The sequence below is a fragment of the Condylura cristata genome, unplaced genomic scaffold, assembly GCF_000260355.1.
Source record: "Condylura cristata isolate star-nosed mole 26May11 unplaced genomic scaffold, ConCri1.0 scaffold00021, whole genome shotgun sequence".
Taxonomy (NCBI): Eukaryota; Metazoa; Chordata; class Mammalia; order Eulipotyphla; family Talpidae; genus Condylura; species Condylura cristata.
In genome coordinates, this window is record NW_004567122.1 from 2,967,636 (window position 1) to 2,988,771 (window position 21,136).

The 21,136-nt window shown below is 57.4% G+C and overlaps 1 protein-coding gene and 1 long non-coding RNA gene across 4 annotated transcripts in view; one reads left to right on the forward strand and one right to left on the reverse strand.

Moving 5' to 3' along the window:
- LOC105853925 overlaps positions 1-19,734 on the forward strand; it is a 25,666-nt gene extending 5,932 nt beyond the window's left edge. The window contains exons 2-7 of one of the 2 annotated variants that reach the window (XR_001145672.1): positions 14,881-14,992; positions 15,554-15,667; positions 16,300-16,533; positions 17,516-18,602; positions 18,879-19,008; positions 19,270-19,734. This is a non-coding gene — a long non-coding RNA (uncharacterized LOC105853925). Of the gene's footprint in view, positions 1-14,187; positions 14,993-15,553; positions 15,668-16,299; positions 16,534-17,515; positions 18,603-18,878; positions 19,009-19,269 lie in introns of those variants that run through there. The other variant, XR_001145671.1, reaches the window with a different exon arrangement.
- LEF1 (lymphoid enhancer-binding factor 1) overlaps positions 9,081-21,136 on the reverse strand; it is an 81,082-nt gene continuing 69,026 nt past the window's right edge. The window contains exons 5-10 of one of the 2 annotated variants that reach the window (XM_004686605.2): positions 20,975-21,097; positions 20,100-20,262; positions 17,499-17,606; positions 15,741-15,789; positions 15,307-15,347; positions 9,081-9,163 (exon numbers count right to left, since the gene is read on the reverse strand). In XM_004686605.2, coding sequence (XP_004686662.1) covers positions 15,313-15,347; positions 15,741-15,789; positions 17,499-17,606; positions 20,100-20,262; positions 20,975-21,097 — 478 coding nt within the window. In that variant the 3' untranslated portion in view covers positions 9,081-9,163; positions 15,307-15,312. The remainder of the gene's footprint in view (positions 9,164-15,306; positions 15,348-15,740; positions 15,790-17,498; positions 17,607-20,099; positions 20,263-20,974; positions 21,098-21,136) is intronic. The other variant, XM_012727970.1, reaches the window with a different exon arrangement.

A 21,136-nucleotide genomic window follows, 5' to 3' on the forward strand; every position in this document is an offset into this window, starting at 1 on the left:
TAACTGCTTTGTTGAAGTTTTGTATTTCTTTACTTGACCTTGGGTGACTTGATAATTCTGTGAATTGGCCCTCTCATCTAGATTGTTGAAGTGCTTGCATTATAAATGTTCACAGTAAACTAATTATCCTTTGCACTTCTGCTGTGTATGTTTTACTTTCCTCTTTCATTTATGATCGCGCATACTTGCTGTCTCTCCCTCCTTTTCCTTGTGAGCCTGCCTAGAGATCTGCCTGTTTTTTTTCAGAGACCCTGCTTTTGGTTTTATTGTTCTCAAGGGCTTTTTTTTCCCCCGATTTCATTTGTTTCTGCTTTACTTTTTACTTCATTTCTTCTACTGTCTTTGGATTTTTTGTTTTTCTTTCTAGGTTCCTGAGATAGAAGATTAGATTGTTTCTAGGGATCGTTCTTGTTTCCTGTTTGGGGGCTGTTTGGCTATATAAAACTGCTTTCCTTGTGTCCTGTGTGTTCTGAAATGTTGTGTTCTCATTAGCCTTTGTCTTAAAGGTACTTTGTAACTTCTTGGATTTCCTTATTAACACAGTCATCTTTCCGTAAGGTGTTGTTCTGTGTTTATCTTTCCGTAAGTGTTCATCTTTCCATAAGGTGTTCAGTGTTCATCTTTCCGTAAGGTGTTGTTCAGCAAGAGATCTCCTTGCTTCTCACCATACTCAGTTTCTAGTTTCATACCTTTATGGTCAGAGAAGATAGTTGGAGGATTTCAATCCATGCACTTACTGATGTTTGTCTGGTGGCCCAGTATGTGGTTGAAGTTTGAGAAGGATCTGTATGCACTTGACAAACCTGTATTTTCTGAGGGCTTCCTGTAGCTGTCTGTGCCCCTGTGTCTACACCTTTGTTTAAGGCGATTGTGCCCTCGTGTGTTTTCTGCCTCCTTGCTCCTTGACTGGTGAGAGTGGGGTGTTGATGTCTCCTACTACATGTGTGTTTGCTCCAGGGTCTGTTTTCAGAGGTGACAGACGTTGCTGAATATTTTTTGATGCTCGTTCATTTGTTAAGCAGATAGTGACTCTGCCTTTCTGGGGTATCGTGCCCTGGGTGATGTGCAGTACCCATCTGTGTCTCTTGTCACCTTGTTTACCTGAAATTGATGTTATCTGATGGAAGTGTGGCTGCCGCTTGCCGCCTCTGGGTGCCAGTTGCTGGTAACCTTGTTTTCCGACCTTTCACTTTCAGTCTGTGTTTGTGGTTGGAAATAGTGCGATTCCTGTGGGTGCGGGTTGGATTCTATTGTCTCATCCACTGTGCTATTTTGCGTCTTTGTCTAAGTTTAGCCCCTTAGTGATTGCTTAGGGTGATGATTGATACATGGAAGGCTGCTACTGCCATGTTGTTCATTGTCTTGTGGTTCTACTCAAAACCTGGTTCCCTTCTTTTTATTCATTCCTAAGGCTCTTGGTACTGTTTCTTGGCGTGGGGGTTCATGGTAGTGAATTTCTTAAGACTGTTGTGTCCTGGCGTTTGCTTCTCCCTCTGGAGTATTTGTCCTGTGAGGGTTTTCTTGGGCAATCGTATCTTCCCTTCTCCCATTGTTGCCTTTGGGATTGCCCTGCTGGAGTTGGGCTTTTGTGTGGGTCTTACTGACCCCTGTTCTGGGTGTCTGGTGTTGGGTGCAGCTACTTAGTGGGTAAGTGTAGGGGCGTGCTGGCGCCTCCTCCAGAGCTCTCCTGTGCCCTACTCTGGGTGGGCAAGGGTCGGAGGCTGCACCTGGAGACTGTTGGCATTTCCCCTCTCTTAGGAGTGGTAGCCCACAGCCTGGTTCTGGTGGCCAGGGCAGAGGCTTACAGGCCCTACCTGCCTGAACACTCAGAGGACCCTGGTGTGTTGGGACAGCAGGGAGTCACTAGGTCCCGCCAGATTGCCTCGTGGGCCTCAGTCTGTTCCCAGGGAGCTGGTGGCTGGGCGTGGGGTAAGGGTGCTCACCAGGGGGTGCCGATGTCCTGGCTGCAGAGCGAGCTGCTGTGGAGCACAGGTTGGGCCTTGATCTGCTGGGAGCTGCGGGCAGGTCGATGGGAGGGAAGTCCTTCCTGGTATGACTGAGGGCAAAAGCTGGGTCCAGCAAGGCTGCCCCGGGCCTCTGACCCAAGGAGCTGGTGGCCAGGCCAGGAATCAGGTGCTCGCCAGGGGCTGCTGAGCTCCCTAACGGACAGCAAGGCTCTGTGAGGCCCGAGCTGGGCAGCTGAGTGGCAGCAGTGGCTTCGGTTCTTAACTTAAAAACTGTCCTCCCTTTTGAGTGAAGTTTCGTGTTTGGTGTAGACTACGGCTCTTGCTTTAGTTATTTGCATGTGGCTGGCCATGTTTCCCAGCACCGTTTATTACAGAGGCCACCGCTTCTGTACTGCGTGACCATCGTCCGTTAGCTGGCTCTGTTCCTGTGGATTTGTCTGGGCTTGTGATTCTGTTCTGTTGCTCTGAGTTTGATATTATTTCAATACTGTTTTGAATATTGTTGCCGTGTAATTAAAGGTTTAATATGAAAACATGTGAAGCCTCAATTTTATTCCTGTCTCTATTGTTTGGACCATTCCAAGTGTTTTGGGGTTCTGTATAAATTTGGTAATTTCTTTTTAAAAACCCATTGGTATTTGAACAGATACTGCATTAAATCTAAATTGCTTTGGGTGGTAATGACCATTTTATTGTTAATTCTTCCTACCCATGAGAACAGGATATCTTTCCTCTTCTTTGTCTTTTATTTCCTTTAGTAGTTTTCATTTTACAGGTCTTTCACCTCCTTTTCCCCCTCCCACCCAGGAATTTTATTCTTGGTGGAGTGATTACAAACTTGAGTGTGTTTCCCTTTCTTCTGGTAGACTGTTGCCAGTAGATGCGTCACTGATTGTCTTCCCCTGCCACCTTACTGCTTTCACTGAGACTCGGTTTCTGTAAGCAGGTTGGCATGCTGCCTGTGACAGGACACTGCGAGTTCTTTCCCACTTCTGCGTCTGTTTCTTGCCAGACTGCTCCAGCTAGGACTTCCAGGTCTGTGTTACAAGAGTGGGTGATAGTGGACACGTGGCTTGACCCTGACCTGGGTGGAAATGCTTTCAGCTTTTCGCCATCCAGTGTGATGTTGACTGGGTTTGTCATGTGTGGCTGTTTGAAAAGTTCCCTTTGCTTCCATTTTGTAAGAGGGCTTTCATTATATGTAGATGTTGAGTCTAAGAAACTGCTTGTTTTTCTTTCCTTGTTTTTATTTCTAAGATAATCTATTGAGATCATCATGTGGTTTGGGGCTTCCGTTTTGTTGATCTGGTGGATGACATTGATTTGCACGTGTTCAACGGGGCTTGCATCTCTGGGAGGAAGTCTCTATGGTCACGCTGGCTGATTCCCTCGATAGGTTGCTGGATTTGGTTTGCTAGGGTTTTGTTGAGGATTTTTGCCTCTCCATTCATAGGGGTATTGGCCTATAATAATTGTACTGTCTTTGATTTGGGGATCAGGGTAATGTGTGCCTCATAGAACATATTAGGGAGACTTCCTCCCTCTTCTTTTTTTTTTTTAAAGATTTATTTATGCTTACAGACCTGGGGTACAGGCCAGAGGTGTGGGGGGTGAGTGGGGAGCAGAACAGGCAGACTGAAATACACTGCTGAGGGGAGCAGTGGGTGGGTCAGCAGAGGCCTGCACACCATGTGGGTCACTCTCTGGCCGGGGATTGAAACTCGTGCTGCAGTGTCTGCGATCGCTTCATAGTTCGGTGTTTTAACCCGTTGCACCACCGGGGAGAGCCTGCCTCTTCTATTTCTTAAAAGAGTGAGCAGGATTAGTATTAGATTCTCTTTATTGATTTTGTAGAACTCACTGGGAAAGCTGTGGGATTCTGAGCTTTTGTTCTCGGGGATGCTTTCCAGAGCTCCTTCAATTGCACAGCTTCTGATTGGACTGTTTATTACATCACCTATCTCACCCAGGGTCAATCTTGGAACTTCTATGAGTCTAAGAATTTGTCCATTTCTTCCAGGTTTTCCAGTTTGTTTCCATAGACACTTAAAAGATGTTTGTGTTTTATTTTTCATGTATTTCTGTTCTGATTTTCATTATTTCTTGCCTTTTAATGGTTTTTCAGGTCTTTCTGGTCCTTGTTTGGGTGTCTTCAGCTGCTGGTTACTTTGAGATTATTCTTGATTTGTTTTTGTTGTTAGGTCTGAAATTGTGTTTCTGTGACCTTCCCAGGTAGTATAGAGCATCCTATAACATCTGGTAGTTTCTGCTCATTTACTAGCGTCCACATTTGTTCCCCTTTTCCTTGATATCTTCATTTACCTGAGAGTTGTTTAAAAGCATTTTACTTAGTTTCCACCTCTTTGGGGTTATTCTAGGTTCATTTTATGGTTAATTTCTAGCTCAGCAAGATGCTTCATATAATTTCTGGCTTCATGTATGTGAGACTGCTTTTCGGTCCTAGTATCTGGCCTGTTCTGGAAACTGCCAGGCACACTCAGGAGGAATGTCTGTCCGTTGCTTTGAGGATGGGGGGCTCTGTGAATACCCGGTAAGTCCGTCGGACCTCGCCCTTCCTTTAAGACCTTCAGTCTGCTTGTCTGTCAGGGCGCCCTGTCCCTCCAGGCCAGTGGTGTGCTGAGGTCTCCCACAGCGCGTGCTCACCGCGACGCGGTGCGAGGGCCGCGGGCTGCGGGGCTGCCGCGGAGCCGCCTCCTGTGCCTGCGGCGTGTCTCCGAGGGCAGTGTTGTCCCCGGCGGCCCTCGTGGCCGCCGCTCGCTGTCCGTCTTTGTCCCCAGTGCCTTCTTCCCTTTGTGTTTGTCTTTTGGTTTTCAGTGGGACCCTTGCGAACCAGCTAGGGATGGCTCCGATTTTTCAGCCACATCGTTAGCTAGTGTCTTTTTATTGGTGAACTCCGACCGTGCGCATTCAGGGTGATTACTGCCAGCCACTGTTTCCAGGCACTGGGGTTTGAGTTTTTGATTACTGCTCTGTTTTCTTTCTTTCTCCAGATGGCTTTCCTTAGTATCTTATCCATTTCTCTGCTTCTTTATCAGTGGGTGTCTCTTCTGCGTTTCTGGTTAGTGAACACCAAGATCTGTGCCTTACATTTCTCTGGTTTAGGGCCTTTATGCGCCAGGATCTGCTTTCTGACACTGTCCATTTCCTTCCTCCCCCACACCCCGCGCTGTTGTGAGCCCATGGTGTTTCTGTGGGTGGCCTTGGGGTTAGAGAGCGCGTTATTTTGCTAAGGATTTCATGCTTTGGTTTTTCTTGTGTAACAGCCTTTGGTATTATCCGAACAGCAGGTCTGGTGGTGGCAGACTCCAAACTCCCTTAGCTTCTGATTATCTGAGAAAATGTTTATTGTTCCTTCATACTTAAGTGATAGTGTTGTAGGCCAGAGAATTCTTGGCTGAGTGTTGCAAATATTTCCTTCCATGTTCTTTTTGCCTGGAGACTGTCTGGATTGAGGTCTGGGGAAATCCAAATTTGGTAGCCCTTATAAATTGTTCCTTGTTTTCCTTTCTTCCTGCAACACTTTTTGTCATTGAACTTTTGATGCTTTGACAATGATGTGTGGGTAGAGAGCTCTTTGGTCTAAGAATCAGGTATTCTCCCTGCTAGCTGGACCTCCGCATTTCCTTGAGTAGGGCTTCTACTCCCATTTACCTTCCTTCCCCTCCGGGTCAGCCTGATCTTTCTGAGAGACTTGTGTCAGTTTCCTTTGTGTTGACACTCTTCTTCCAAATGTTAATCTGTTCATTTGAGTCTGGTATATCTGAAGTTCTTCCGCCCTCTGCGACTAAGTAAGGCACTCAGTTAATCGGCATTTCATTTCACTTTTGTGATCTCTCTATTTGCGCATTCTCTTCAGAAAACCACCCTTTGTCCTGGACCTCTTGGAGAGATTTGTCTCTCTCTGCCTGTGCCCTTCTTCTGCCTCACTGAACATTTTGAATAGTTTGTCTGACACCTGCCTTTCTCATTTTGCTTTTCCAGCCTGTGTGGCAATGTCCCGTGCTTGCTCGTATCCACAGTGCCTTACTTGCAGCTGTTTCTGCACACAGGTGTGGGGGGCCCTGGGGCTTTAGCTTCGTGCTCCTCCTTAGTCTGCTGTGTGTGGTGTGGTGGAGGCACGCGGGGCCCTGGTGCCAGCAGTGGATGCTGGTTTGGTGACGGTAGCCACCTCCACCTCTGGTCTGGCTCCCCAGTGAGCATGAGTGCTCAGCTTGTCGCTCCTCCCCACCTTCTTGCTGTTCCCTTCTGCAGAGAGTCCTGATCTCTGAGGCATGGGCCTCCTGGTGGGAAGAGCAGGGCCTGGACCACCAGGCACTCTGTCCGGGATTCCTTCACCTGGTACCGGTCCCAGGGGCCGTGAGAATGCTGTGTGAGTGCTCACTGCACTTGGCACATGGGCTCACCCTGTGAGTGCCCAGCGGCCCCGCAGGGGTCCACCAGGCAGGCAAGCTGAGGGGGTCGACGCCCCACTGTGAGCTGCTGCCAGCGTGCTGGTAGGTATGTGTGGCACGTGCTGCTGCCTGTCCGGATGGTGTCGTCTTCTCAGGAGATGAGCTTGCATTCGCAGTTTGCCCAGCCAGAGGCTGGTGCGTGTCCTGGGCATGTCCATTGTTAGCGTGCCGCGCGGTGATGGGGGGAGGTGGTGGTGGGGTCGGGGGTTGGGCATGGGAAGTGCATGCAGCAGAGCCTGCCCCGAGCCACCAGCGTCCTGTGCCCACTGCACCAGCCCTACCCCAGTGAGGCATGAACAGACGGGCTGCGTAAACAGACAGGCTGCATCTCCGGGCGTCCTTCCTGCGGTCTGCCCTTCCCGGCCTGCGCCTTGCTGCGGGAGAAGTCCAATGTCCACCCAGGGAGGCCGCGTGCACTGAGTGGGAAGAGGCTCGTCTGCAGTCAGACTGTGTTTGCACAGAGCAGCAGGGACCCGTCAGGCGTGTTAGCCTGGGGGTGTGCACCCGTGTCAGGGTGTATCGCGCCGCAAGTCAGGGCTGCCCTGCAGGGCCGGGGCCGCCCTGGGGTGGTAGTGACTGGGGCTCCCGGATTGCTCTGCCCCAGACAGCTGGTTCCTGAGGTCTCCGTGTTGCGGCCGTAAACCTCTGGGAAAGTTAGCACACAGGTCAGCAGCCGCCAGCAGCCCGAGCCCTTTCGGGGTCCCGCGGTTCCTGGCAGCCAAAGCACCAGTGGCCACTAGCGTCGCCGGCAGGCAGGGATCCCTTCCCATGCCCCCCAGAGGCTCCCTGGGCCTCGCTTCCGGGGGCTCTGCCCTGCTGCCACCCACGTGGAGCAGGATTGGGGTAGAGGGGAAGGACAGGGCACCGGCACTGAGCTGGGGGCGGGGGGCCAGATGTGCCTGCTCCTGTTCGGGCCTGTGCTGCTCTGGCCAGCCATCCCTGCCTCTCCTGCTGGTCAGAAAGGTGCAGCTGGTCTTCCTGAGACCAGGGGGCCTCTCCGTGAGCAGCTTTATTTCTGCGAAGAGTGATGCTTCACCACCTCAGCTGCCCTTCATGGGACGCTGCAGTGGCCCCAGCGTCGGGCAGGTGGGACTACTGGCTGATGTGGTGATGCAGTGTGGAGAGAATCTTCAAGCACATGGGAGACCAGGTCCCTGCACAGAGCGACCTCCCCCATGCAAGTTTAGGGCCAAATGCGGCTCCAGGCGAGCAATGGAAACGATTAAAGGGCTGATGATGAAAGGGTGACGGGGTTGGGGCAGGGGGAGGGCTGCGAGGGTGAGCTCGAGGCAGTCGTCAGGGCAGCGTGTGGCACGTGGGAGCCAGCTGTTGCCCAGCTGTGCCGCAGGCGGGAGAAAAGGGAACCAGAATCTGCCAACAGATTTAGGTTACACCGGAGGGGCCAAGGCTGTCAGGCAGCTGGGGGCTGGAAACCACTGCCGAAGGCCCTCAGCCCTGGGGCCGGTGCTCTGAGCTGAAGGCAGACTGTGCCTGCCTGGCTCTGGGAAGCTCATGGGCACATTATGGAAGAAACGGAAAACTGGGAGGCTGACCCAGCGGCCGGGGGTTGACAGCCTCCCACAACCCTGATTTTGGGGGTGTGTCTTGAGGACAAGGAGTGGGAGGTGGGGGGCCCTGCGTGCTGGTGCTGTTGGCGGGGCGGGCCGGGCCGGGGGCCCTGGCGCCCCAGGAGGACGGGCCAGAGCCCACAGGCACTATCATGCCAGGCAGCCCAGGCTGGCCCGCTGCTCTCCACACCGCTGGGACGGTCCCTCTTGGGAACTGGGTCTGTTTTTTTAAACTGAGGATTTCTAAATACCACAATAGTGTATATGATTTAGTAGAGCGTGAGGCTTTTTTTTTTTTTTTTAATGTTTTATTACAAAGCTTCTTTTAAAAAATGCTCAGCACGTTAACTCCAACTGGAATGACAAACGTCAGGTGACGATTTGGGCAAAGGCTGTGCCTCGCTATTTAAAAAATGGGCAGGTACATCAATGCTCATTTTAACAACTGGCATAAAATCCCACTAGTTGGCTAATAAAAACAGATACAAATACAGAACATTGAAAGGAATAACAGTTCAAGTGCTGGGCTTTTTACAAGGTGGTGAGGAGGAAAGAAACAAGAATTCACTGCAAACCGGTCTGCGAAGTGTCTGTGCGGCCGGCGAGGGCGCCTGGGGGGCCGCACGGGCCTGCGGGGGGGCCTGCGGGGGGCCGCTGCCGCGGAACTGGTTTGCCAGGGAGAAGCCACTGGTGGCCGAGAGAGGCTTCTGCATTTCCTTTTATTCCAGGTCTTTGAGTTGTACTGAAAAGCTCATAGCTAGCAAAATATACAAGAAAATTAAAACTAAAAATGTAAATCGAAAAAATTCAAGTTTAAAAAAAAAAAAAAGGAAGCAAACCCAAGATGGATCTTGCGCGCTGTTAAATAAAAGCTGCAGGTGGAAGGAGGAGCAGGAAACGGAGCGGTGGCCTGGCAGGTCCCGCGAGGTCCACGGAGGGCTCCGGCCTCTGGGGCTGGTCGCTGCGGAACCTTTGTGCTGACTGGGGGCGCTGGCGCCTGGCGGGTGGCAGTGATTGTCTCTGGCGGCTCCGCGGCGCCCTCCGCGGGCGGACTGGGCCCGAGCAGAGTCTGGGGTTCAGCAAGCTTCCATCTCCAGGAGGGGCCCTGGGGCCGCCGCCTTGGCTTTGCACGTGGGGAAGGAGCTTCGTTTTCCACCTCAGGAAGGAACAGAGGAAAGGCAGTTAACGGGGTGAGCGCGGGCCTCTGCTGGCCTCGCCCCCTCGCCACCGGCCTCTGGGGCGCTGCCCACGCCAGGGGCCTGTTGCTACAGGTATGTGTTACACAGGGCTCGATGGGCCGGCCGGGCAACACGTGCGTCTCGGGGAAACACCTGCACACGCCAGGACAGGCAGACTGGCTCGTGGGGGCTGGGCTCTTTGCTGTGGTGTGGTGCTGTCCAGGATCAGCCTCTGGGGGAGCCCCCACACTGGGTGGCTCGGCTCTCCCGAATGCGCCCAACGCTGCTGGCCTCAACATCTCGCTGGGCCCTAACTACTGGCTGTCCGCCTTGGTGGGTGTCTGTGACACTCACTCTCACGGACTTCTTGGAAACTGGTCGTGACAGAGACCTCCCCAAAGGCGAGTCCCAAAGCTTGTGTGGCTGGAGATACTGTAATGCGATTAAAGGCAAAATACAAGCATGTAGCCAGAGGAGGCGCGGGCAGAGGAAAGTGGAATCTTGCAGCTGGAGAGTATCACCCCGCTGAGTCGGGGAGCGGCACCCAGCTGCAGGGAGTGCCAGAGTCCCCCAGCCCCAGACCACCTGAGGGCCCCGGCCTGTGCTATGGGGTCCTTGGTAGCAGTACAAGCTTGCTTCAGGGAATGGTGAGTCCCTTTGTGCTCCTTAAGGAGATAACTACAGATACTACAGTGGGAAAGTGGGCAGGTCTGAGATCGCTTGCTAACAAACTGAGCAGGGTGGGAGCCTCAGTCTACCTGGGGTGCAAGGAGTAGAGGCCCCGCCAGGCTGCGCCCTAGCCCCCAGGAGAACACTGTGGGCCACGAAGACCGCGCAGGAGGCCTCAGCGACCCCTGGGGGCCACATCGACTGCTGCCCCGCTGGGACCGGGAGGGCGCCTGGGCTCAGGGCCAGCACCCGCGAGGCCCCCCCCGCCCTTGAAGTTGGGGTAGAGACCAGCTCCCGCCCTGCTGCGCCCCATACCCGTAGGCTCTGGATGCCCTCCTGGAATGGGTTCAGAGCCCCTGTACCACCAAGCCAGCGGGAAAACAGAAGCGGCCTGGGTAGGCTGCTCCTTTCTGCGCCTTCCAGGCCTCCCGAGGGGCAGAAGCCTTACGGTGCCTCCACGGGCAGACACTGGGTCGGATCTAGACCCGAGGCTCCAGGCCAGGGCTGGACAGGCCCCTGCATCCAGGGTCTACAGGAAGGAGCTGTGCTCCTGGCTCTTCATGCACCCTCAGGCACAAGGGCAGGGAGCCCCGAGGACCTGGGTGGCCCCCCAACAGCTGGGCCTTCACCGAAAATAGCCAAGATGGTGCCTGCACCCCAGGCCCCGCAGACAGGCTATTTGCTCTCTCCCAGCTGGGGGTGGCCAGAGTGTCCACTCATCAGGGAGAAGGGTGCAGTGGAGATGGGCGGGGCTCGGCGTGGCTAACAGATGAACGCCCTGGGAGCCAGGTGCTAAGAGAGGGGAGGGCTCTTGTGGCTGCTCAGTCAGGAGGTGCCACCCAGGGGGCACATGGGAGACTGTGCTCCCCACATGCTCACCTGCAGCCTGACCAGAGTCTGGCCCCTGGCCCAGGTAGACAGAGGGCACTGTGACCAGGGTGGGCGCCAAGAGGACTGTGCCTGCCCCCCCCCTGCTGTTCATGACCTGAACCTCACCGCCGCAGGCAGCCAGGGCCACCAGACTGCAGGCAATGTCCCTCTCCCACCTCCTGGCCGCGCGCGTCTCCCTGGCTGTGCTGTCTGTACTTGGGTGCCTAGACCCAAGGCGGGAAGAGAGGGGGTTGGTTGGCCTTTGGCATCGGGCAGGGTCCCTGGACTGGACGGCTGTGGCCCGCGGGAAGCTGCTGTCCCCGCCCTTCGGTGCTTGGTGCTCCACTGCGCCAGGCCCCTCCCACTGCTGGTGGAGGAAGATGCTGCCACCTCCAGGCCACACTTTTTGAGGCCTGTTCCTGAGCCCCGTTGCCCATCATCGCTCGCCACACTACGACTTAGGCTGCCCAGCCTGTCTCTCGTCAACCGGGGGTCTTGACAAGGGGCGGCCACGTGCATGCACACACACACCACCCCCGGTGTGTGAGCCCATAGGCCGCTGGGTAGGAGCAGGCCTCCGGGCAGGTCCTGGACACGCCCATCTCCTCATCCTACCTGTGGGGGACTTTGGGGAGCCAGGGGGGTGTAGGGGGTGAGTCCTACTCTGCGAGACGGCTCAAGGAGCTGGTTCCAGGTCCCCGCATGGCTGTGCCTGCACGAGGCCGCAGAGGGAGGCAGCTGCCAGCCGGCGCGTGTGCCAGGACTGCGGCGTTTATGGGTGGAAGCCCCAGCACGGTAGCTTAACCTCAGGAAGTAGGTCCCCAGAAACGAGCAGACAAGTGTCCCCAAAACACCAGCAGGAAGGCAGTATGTTCGTGGAGGCTTTATCCAAAGGTCACATAGTTCAAGTTAAAGGTGCCTTGTGCCATCACTCCAACGTGAGCAGGTTGGGCAGCTACATTGCCTTGCGGGATGTTTCCATTTTCTTTGAAAGAAAAGGTGTCCCTGCTCGGTCACAGGTACCTATTGGGTCTTGGGGGTTGCAAGGTCATGGCCCTTCACAGGGCACCGTACTCCTGACGTTCCATGTACAGGTCATTCAAATCAGCTTTGTTTTCTGGCTCCAAATCCACATTGTTTAGGGGTGAGGACAGTCAGTCACAGCAAATCTTCAGCCCCACCTCCTGGGGTCCCCTGGAAGGGGGCAGTGTCCTCGGGAGGAGGCAGTGTGTCGCTGCATCTCGTGGGGGGGGGGCTGCAGGAGGGACCCACTGCACCGCCTGTGGTCCTGGGCCCCTGGATAACCTCTCCCGCTGTCGGCCAGCCCCCATGGCCTGGCCCTGCACCACAGTGACGGCCACTCTGCCCTGTGGCTTCCAGCTCTGGCCACGGGGACTAGGGACTGCTCACCATTGGTGTCCCTCCTCCTCAGAGGTTGAAAAGCCTCTGCTTTTGGGGGGCTGCTGGCGATCAGACGTAAGCTGGGGTAGAGTCTGGGGGTATAGGCAGCCACGGTCTGCCCCCACATTCCTCCTGGCCTCAGCATCTGCCCACAGGCTGCACACCAGAGCCAGCAGAGTGCATAGGGCCAGCTGGGAGCTGCTCTGCAGCTTGGCAGTGGGGGGTTGGGGTCTGGGCATCTCCTGCAGGTTTCTGTTACCCTGAATTGTGCAGGGACTGGTGGGGCAGCATAAAGGGAGGAGATGGAGCAGTCCCCATTCAAGGGGACTGCGAGGCAGGTGCTAGGACTGCTGGAACCCTCCCTGGGCAGTAAACTTGGTACAGCAGGACAAGGCCTTGCTGCGCACACACGGCTGTGTCCCATCGGTGTGTGGAGAGCACAAGGGGCCACGTGGTCTGCAGGACTCCCGGCCGTGACCTAAGCCCATGTCGGGATGAGGAGGTCTGGAACCTGGGGCCTAAAGCCCGTTTTCGTTTGTGACTCTGGACAAGGCCTAAGCTTCATCTGGCTATTGGTGATGCTTCTCTGTATACGAGCTTGGCTTTGCTTTCTAGCGGGACACTGGAACCACCTCACAGATGGGAACACCTAAGTGTGTACTGTGTGACGAGGCTCAGGTAAGAGCGTCTCCCATGCCAGACATCCAGGGTGCGTGGCACACTGGATGAAAGCGTTTCTTCCCTAGGATCCCCCAGCAGGTCCCCAGGCTGAAATCAGTCAGCATGGTCCTATCAGAAAGCTGGGCAAAGCCTTCACTGCAGCCTGGCACCCCACGAGTGTTTCTAGGGGCCCACACCCAAAACCAGGACCTCCTTGCCAGGCAGGGCCCAGGGGAGCGAGGCCTGAGGGGCTGAGTCACAGCACCTAGGACCACACTGGCACGTTGATGTCCATGGTAAAAGTCATCGCCCCACACCAGACAAGATCCGCTGGTCTGCCTGGATCTTTTCTGTCGTGTCTTAAGGGAGCGTGTTACTCCTTTCAGGGAGTCCAGTGGCTTTTGTCATCAAAGAACACAGGGAAGTCTTTCTGACTACAGAATTTTAAGACGACAGCCCTTTTCTGTTTTGCTAAAGTAAATATATGTGAGCCAATTTGTAAAGCTCCTTTACGGAGGCAGCTGGAAGAGACAGTTCTCTGCAGTTCCTCGAGAAGTCCTAGCGCTTTGCTGTCTGAAGTCAGGGAGAGAAGTTTGGTGTCGGCAATGCCGACATGTGCTGCGGACGCTTCCACCCAGAAGCGCGGGGGCCCCTCCCTCTGCAGCGCCACCACCTTCAGGAAGCGTTCCTAGGTCTCATGGACCTACCGCGTGTCCTGTTTTTCTATGATGCTCTGTGTGCATCTCTGTCATAGTGCCAGAGACACTGCTTTATATTTGCCCAGATGTGTGTCTTAAGCTCACGTGGGGATGGGCAGGTCCCCAATCTCCCACCGTCCGAGGCTGGCGGGAGCAGCTCCCTTGTCTGTTTGCAGAGCAAGTAGGAAATGACTGCACCTCAGGGCCTTCCACAGACAGAAGGTGGTGTGCAAGTGTGTCCCCGAGAAACGCACATAAGGCAAGGAAGGGTCAGCTTGCTGGGAAGACCCCCAGCGTGGGCCCTACTTCCGGACAGAACCTGATGGGGGTGTTTCTGGGCCCCCACCTGTGGTACGAACATGGGTGCAGGTGCTGGGTGAGGTGCGTCGTTTCCTGGCATCCTCCACCCGAGCAGTGAAAGCCCTATGGTGGGGCGGGCTGAGCTGTTGGGGGGGTTCTGGCGCCACCCAGGCAAGGCCACCTGCAGGACAGGTGTATGCGCAAAGGGGCGGACGCGCAGAGGTCACTGCTGGGGCGGGGCCTTCCCCTGGCCTTGGCTATTCTGGCCTGGGCGCAGGCTCTGAGTGTCGTGTTTTCACAGGCGCCCCACCCCCAGCCGTCTGGGTCTCCTGCCCGCTCTGTGCTGGAGGCCCGGGCCCGCCCATGCGGCTCCTTCCCTGCTTGCACTGGGGGGGGGTGGGGGGTCTGGCTGTGGCCATGTGGAGACATGCCCCCCCCCACCTCCGCCGCTGGCCTCAGTGGCCACAGCCTGCAGGCCTGGGGTTTCGCCCCAGCTCCGAGGGGACAGGCAGCCTCAGCAAACCAATCCCCAGATGTGAGAGGGGACCTCGGGCAGAAGCAGACTCAGCGGTGCTCGGCCGCCTTGGGCAGAGCCCAGCACCACACTTAGCTGTGAAGTCACAGCTGCGTGGGCCTTGTAATGGGAGAGTGAGGACAAAGGAGAGCGCGCCGCAGGTCTGCGCAGCCGCGGGTCCCCCAGCCTCCAGTGCCGCCGGAGCTGCCTCCCCAGAGCTGCCTCCGGCCTCCTCCAGCCGGGACCCCAGTGGCCTCCATCACACCTCACTCGCTACCTGTGGGGGCCGGAGCTGGTTTCATGCCGAAAGCCAGCCGCATGTGTTAGCTTCGACGAGCTTAAAGAGCATAAAGCTACGATGAAACTTTAGAAAATGCCGCATTGGCCTGAAGCTGACCAGTTAGGAGTGGGGGCGGCAGCAGAGACCCCGCACCCAGGCTGCGGGCTAGGGGCGGCTGGGCCGGCGCAGCGCCACTCTGCCCTCGTCCAGCCCAGGTCTGCGGGCAGCACTGGGGAGCCCAGTCATGCTTCAGGCCCGCGGCCCGCAGTCAGGCAGTGAAGGCGGCATCGCTTTGTGTTGCAGAAGATGCCTCAGAGCAGCGTCCGGTCCGCAGAGCAAGGACACGCCCCCGGGCTGTGACACCACCCACGCGGACAGTCCGGCGCTGGGCTCGGCATGTGGATAGCGGCTGGAGGTGAGTGTCGGGGACAGGCACCGTGGCCGGGCGGATGACAGTGGCCGACACAGGTGGACCTGCCCTGAGGATGGCGGGCGGGGCTGCCCGCCGCACACCCCTGGCAGAGACTGCGCCGGGCGTGCTTTAAATCAGGCTGCGGCACGTGTGTGTTTCCTCGGCTGAGCAGCTCAGACATGCGGGGCCTGCGCGGTTTTGCTCTTTGCTGAGCACTCGGCCTCCGGCACGCAGCGGGTGTGTGCGTGTCCGCTCACCCGCCAGGCCCGCCGCGCCCCCGCCCCAGCCGGCGGGAGGACCATGTGTCGGGCTCTTACCATGCTTCAGATGTAGGCAGCTGCCATTCGGGGACCTGTACCTGCAGAAAATTGTGTCTTTCACCAACGGGGAAGGACGGGGCAGACGCAGGTGGCTTCACCGCCATGCGGCTTGACGCCCCGCCTCTGGCCCCTCCAGCTGTGGGGGACAAGTGGCCTCGGAGAAAGGAGGGTCAAGGGGGGGTCTTGGCGACGGCTGCTGAACTACGTCCTAGAAGAAATCCTATTGGTGTTCCCCACTTCTCAGAGCCCCAAACGCAGGAGTGGCTGGGGACGGGCGCGCGCCCGGCTAAGCAGTCGCGCACACACAAACCGAGCAGGAGGCGACAGACAGCCCCGGCAGGACGTGCTCCGGGCACAGGTGAGGGGGCCGTCGAGCCTGCGGGGAAGCAGCGTGAGGGTTGCAGGATGGCGGGGGCGGCGTGCCGGCTCACCTGATGTCGACTCCTGCAGTTTCTCTCTCTTCCTCTTCTTTTTCTTACCCTGGGAGGAAAGAGACATCACGTCAGGGACAGGAGACCCCGGTGCCTCTTTAAGCCAGAGGTCCCTTCTATAGGGGTCTAAGTTACTGTCATGTGGACAGTGGATCTGAGTCATGAGAGCAGGGGGCGGCCAGCTGCAGCCACGTGGCCTGTCACGCTGCTGTACGTTGGCTGCAACAATCACGTTAGCGAATGACAAAACATGGGCCTCAGTTGCCAGGCTGACATCTGGGCGATACAGTGATGCTACGCGCCAGGGAGGCTTGAGTTCTTGTGAAAGGCAACGGTCCCGGGTCTAAGCGGCTGGTGGCGAGGTGCTGCGGCCTGCCCCTCCTCGCCCCCCTCCGGCCTGAGTCCTCACCCGAGTGTCGTCTCTTCCGGGAACCTTTTCTCCCCTTCCTGAGCTCCCCCTGACCCCCGCCCGTGGGATACTCTCTTCCCTTGGGGCGCAAATGAAGAGCATGGGCAGCTGCTGTGACTCTGTCAGAGTGAAAACTCGCTTTTTACACAGGCCCCATTTCCAGCTGCTCCATTGGCGGCGTGCAGGCCTACCTCAAACATGCACGTTTCCAAGCTGACCCACGACAGAGGGAGTGTGGCCCAGTCATGGCCAGTGAGCGGCCCCCTGAGCCCCTGAACACCACGGGGTGGGGTAAGGCCCAGCCATGAGCAGTGACCACGGTTCTGACGAGCGGCCTGTGGAGTTCCTGCAGCGCCCACGTCCCACGCCAGACGCCAGGTCAGGGTAAGTGCACTTCAGACACAGCCGGGCCCCTGGGGTGCTGGCCACGTGTCCTCGGTCAGCGGTGTCCCCTACACAGGGGTGATTGGTCCTACGGAAGCCTCCAGCAGGCTTTCCGAATGCCGCGCTCACACAGGGCAGCACAGGGAGCCTCAGGATTCGAGAGGAAGAACTAGAGCTGTGTGGCTTTAATGGGAGCGAGCAACTTGGCAGCCTCACCATGCCCCTTGTCAGAGACAGTCTTCACTGTCAAGGCCGCAGCAGTGAGCTGTTCCACTTTAAAGGAATGCCTGGCAATGTAAAGAGGAATTCCTTACCACGAACAACTTGAAATAGGTAACACTGACTCCTCGGAGTAACACACACACCAGGACTCAGGGCACATCCGTAGGGAACAGCAAACCTCACCTATTTCTCAGTGGTCTGTGGCTCAACAGCCCGTGAGACTCATAAGGTGCCACTACGCGTGGCGGGTGCTTCAGCCAAGGCCCCGCTGTCCTACGGGAGTCGCCTCTGCGTCCTGCACGTTGCAGAACGATTCCGGCCATAAAACAGGCGACTGAGCCGGTGTCCCCTGGCGCGTGCCCTCCACGCTCAGGTGTCCTGATCACCGGCGGGAGGGGGCGGCCAGGCCCTCGTAGGCCCGCCGTGAGCGCAGGCAGCAGCTCACACATGCACACTGGAGAGCTTGCTCAGTGCGAGTAGGGGCGGCCCCCGCTTCCAGAAATCCCCTGTTGCCACGGGCTCAGGCCCCCGGTCGGGGTTGCACCTGGGAGGCGGCCCACCCTCACAGGGTGCTCGCGAAGGGTTAGCCCAGGCCCAGGGCTCGGCCCGGCTCCCCCATAAAGGGAGGCGACTGTGTCACTAGTGTCTCTTAATCATACGGAACCCCAAGCTCGGCTGGTGACAAAATGCAACAGCCCCAAGCCATGGTGGCAGCGTTCTCGCACAAGGGCCGCGGCACTTACGTAATTGTCTCTTGCAGACCAGCCGGGATAGAGCTGCATGTGGAGCTGCCTCTCCTTCCGCGCCAGCTCGTAGTACTTCGCCTGCTCTTCCCGGGACAGGGCGTGCCACTGCGGGGCAAGCGACAGGTCACACGCGCGTGGAGGCCCCGAGCTGGACTCCCCTTCGCTCTCCCGTTCTCCACTACCAGGAGACAGGCGCCCGCTGCCGCCCACCGCAGGCCCAGCCCGGCCGTCCAGGCGTACCTCCCACACACAGCAGCAGTGGCGAGCGTGGGGCTGGGGGTGCAGCTCGCGCACTGCAAACTCCAGCGCCACCGGGCGGCTCCAAAGCCACATCTCTCTCCTTGGCATCTGTCTGCCGCACGCGCCTGGCCTCGGGCACCCCCAGCCAGCAGACCCTCCCAGAGAGCTGCGTGGCCGCCAGCCCCAGGGGGCTCCCCGTCTTCCTGCGGAGTCTCACCCTGTGTTCTGCCTGCTGATTCTTACTCTGTTCTTGTGTAAAAAGGTCAAGAAAAACCCAAAGGGAGAGGAAGTCGCATCTGGGTCCTCGTGGACCTGGGCCCCACCCCGAGTCCCTGCGCTGGAGAGGTCGGCCCGACTGACAGGTGCAGACACATAGGCGGGCCCAGGCCCAGCCAAGGGATGGTCGTTTTATTCACAGACCGAACAGTTAGCTGGGGCCCAGGCCAAACCTGGCTCCCCCAACCCGGCCCTGGTCCTAGAGATGAGGGTCAGCACCGGAGCTGAGGAAGGTGAATAAACAAACGTGGCTGACAACAACAACAGAGGTGAGAGGAAGGGAGACTTCCACGTTTTGTTCCCCTCGCCTCTCGGTACACAGTTTGTGTCATCACCACAGCCTTGGAGAGGTGCCTGTGTCTGCCGCACAGCGACCCAGGGAGGTGCTGAGCTGACCACAGGCAGGAGCCAGCCCCAGCCTCTGACATTTCTGATGATCAACCACTCTGTGCAAGATCATTTACCAGAGGGAAGCAGCAGGTGACGTGACGGTCAGTCTCGCGTGCCAACCAGAAAGCCGCCCTCCCCACCAGAGTTCCCGAGACACAATCAACACGGCTGTAACTTCCGTCAACAACAGAAAGAGTAAGTGCTCATGTTTTCAAAACATCTCATTTCTTGGTCAGGCCTGTTGGGATGAACAGCCACTGTACTTGCAGAGACGCATCCCAACAGGCAGAGATTCTGTCAGTGAAGTAGATGCGCTTCCTGTAACAAGCTGGCAGTCTCTGCGACAGCCTCGCAGGCAGCAATGTCTGTGCTGCTATTTAAAACCTGATTTCATATGAGTAAACACTCAGGGAAGGTTTGAAGAATGTTATCTTTATCTTCACTGAATCCCTAACATTCTAATTGTCCCAGGGCAACACTGCTCAATTTAAAAGCCAGGAGCTTCACAGACCCAGCGAGGACGCTCCTGCCAGCAGCCGGCCATGGAAGGACAGAAAGCCTGATGCCATCAGAGCTCTCAAAGCCCTGGAAGCAGACACAGGTGCGTAAATCACAGGCAGACACGAGCCGACAGAACCGCGTGGGCCCAATGTGCGGGTGGAGGGCGCTGGGAGCGGCGTTAGGAAGCGCAGCCCGGGGACCCCAGCAGGAGCTCGGCCTGCTCGAGGCCTGACTACAGCTGTGAGAGAACATCAGCCTCCGGGCCTGCGCCGGTGGCCGTTCCAGTGCTGGGCTGCCCAGTCACCGCACAGACCATGGGATGCAGCGGGCGGCAAAGGGCTGACCTAGACTCTCCTGACAGGCACTGATCACGCCAGACAGCCTGCCGCCCACCATCTCGCCGCCGGATGGATGCTGACCTGTGCTAGGTGTAACAGACACGCTCAAACGCGGCTCCCTGCTGCTGCCGAGAGACCTGCCTCGTCCTCTGGATGGTCTCCTGCACTCGACTGGGCAGGACGTCGCCATCAACTTAGCATCAAGTAAGATGAACCGTTTCTAGAATGGTCATGTATCCGCAGCACAATGTAATCAGAAAGAGGTCAGAACTTTTCTACTCACACCACTGCAATCCTGAGAAAAGCCCCTGAAAACACAGACCAGACCCTGGCTGGAGGCCAGCTGGAGCCTGCTGCCGGGCGCCGACAGAGGGCGGCGGGGCACTCAGCGTCTCCTGACTCCGTCACTGTCATCGCACAAATCAGATGGTGACTGGAGCCAAATGGACTCGTAAGCATGTCAACTCTTTTACCTCAGTCTTCCAGAATAAAAACTTAGAATTCTATCTCAAGAATCTTCCCTTCAAAGGTGAGGGGCTTGGGGGTGGAGGGGTCCCCCTGCCTGCAGGTAGCTGAGTGCGCCAAGCCTGTCCTGGGGCTGCGGCTGCCTGAGTGGATCCACTGTTTGTTTCCTCAGGGCCCTTCCCTGGCCACATAGCACATTACTGTTTCTCTCAGAACCTGGCTTGCGACACACACACTGTGCTCGCTGCCCACGTGATGTGTCTGTCAGTGCTTGGACTTTGCCTGGCCCTGAGCTCTGCTCAGCAGATGCAGGTCGCAGCCACTGGGGCCCGGCAAACAGCGCGCTCACAGGGTCGGTGGCACGTGGAGGCCACCGCGGCCCACTCACCCGCCTGCCCAGGATCTGGTTGATGGCGGCGCTCTCCTTCAGCGTGCACTCGGCCACGACGTTCGCCCTCATCTCCTTCATGTATAACATGAACGCGTTCAGAGGCTTCTTGATGTGAGGTCTCTTGGGCTCCTGCTCCTTTCTCTGTTCATGCTGAGGCTTCCTGAAGGGGGTGTAGGTGTCACAGACGGGGGGGGGCGGGAGAGCAAGCGCCTCTTTACCAACCCCTGGTGACCAGGTGCAGCTGCTCTTGGGAGCGCTGCCCCCCCCCCCCCCCCCCCCCCCCCCAGCTCAGTGCGGACAAGCGCCTCAGGGCCCTGGGCAATGAGGAGCCTCGGCCCCGCGTCCACCCGACAGTGGACACGGCCCCTCCAGCACCTTGACAGAGCAGACGGGGAATCCGTCAGTCTGTGCCCCACCCAGGAACGTCGGCTACCCCGTGGGGCGCCTATGCCATGCTCCCTGCCGCCCACACCCCCAGATCAAGGCGCTCAGCTGCTCATCTCTTCAGGGAGCTCAGCCCTGGGTAACAGCCTGGCTAGCTGTGCCCCTCACCCTTGAATGTGGAGCTCTGAAACTCGGGGTCCAGGTAACTACATCCTGGAGGTGGGGGGGGCCCTCTGCCACCCACCTCCCTCGGCACTCACAGGTGCCCCGGGGCAGTGCCCTCCAGCCCGCATCGCCAGGGAGCGCCCGCAGCTTCTGAGCTCCGGGCCCCTGTGCAGCTTCAGGCCCAAAGGCCAGCTGCTGACCTCCTGGAGCGGAGCCGTGGCCAGTGCCCAGGTATCCGAGCATGGGAGAGGGGCAGGCGGAGCCCAGAGCCAGGCCGCCCCCCTAGCCCCATCCACCCCCGTCCCCCACCCCGTGCTACTCACACGTGCATGAGGTCGCTGTCAGGGTGGGGGTGCTCCTGCTTGACCTGAGGCGTGACGATAGCGGGGTGAGGGATGCCAGTCGCGTGGGGACCAGGAGGGCCAGGAATCATGTGGTGGGAAAACCTAGGAGAGGAAGCAGCGGCGGGCTCTGGGCTGCTGTGG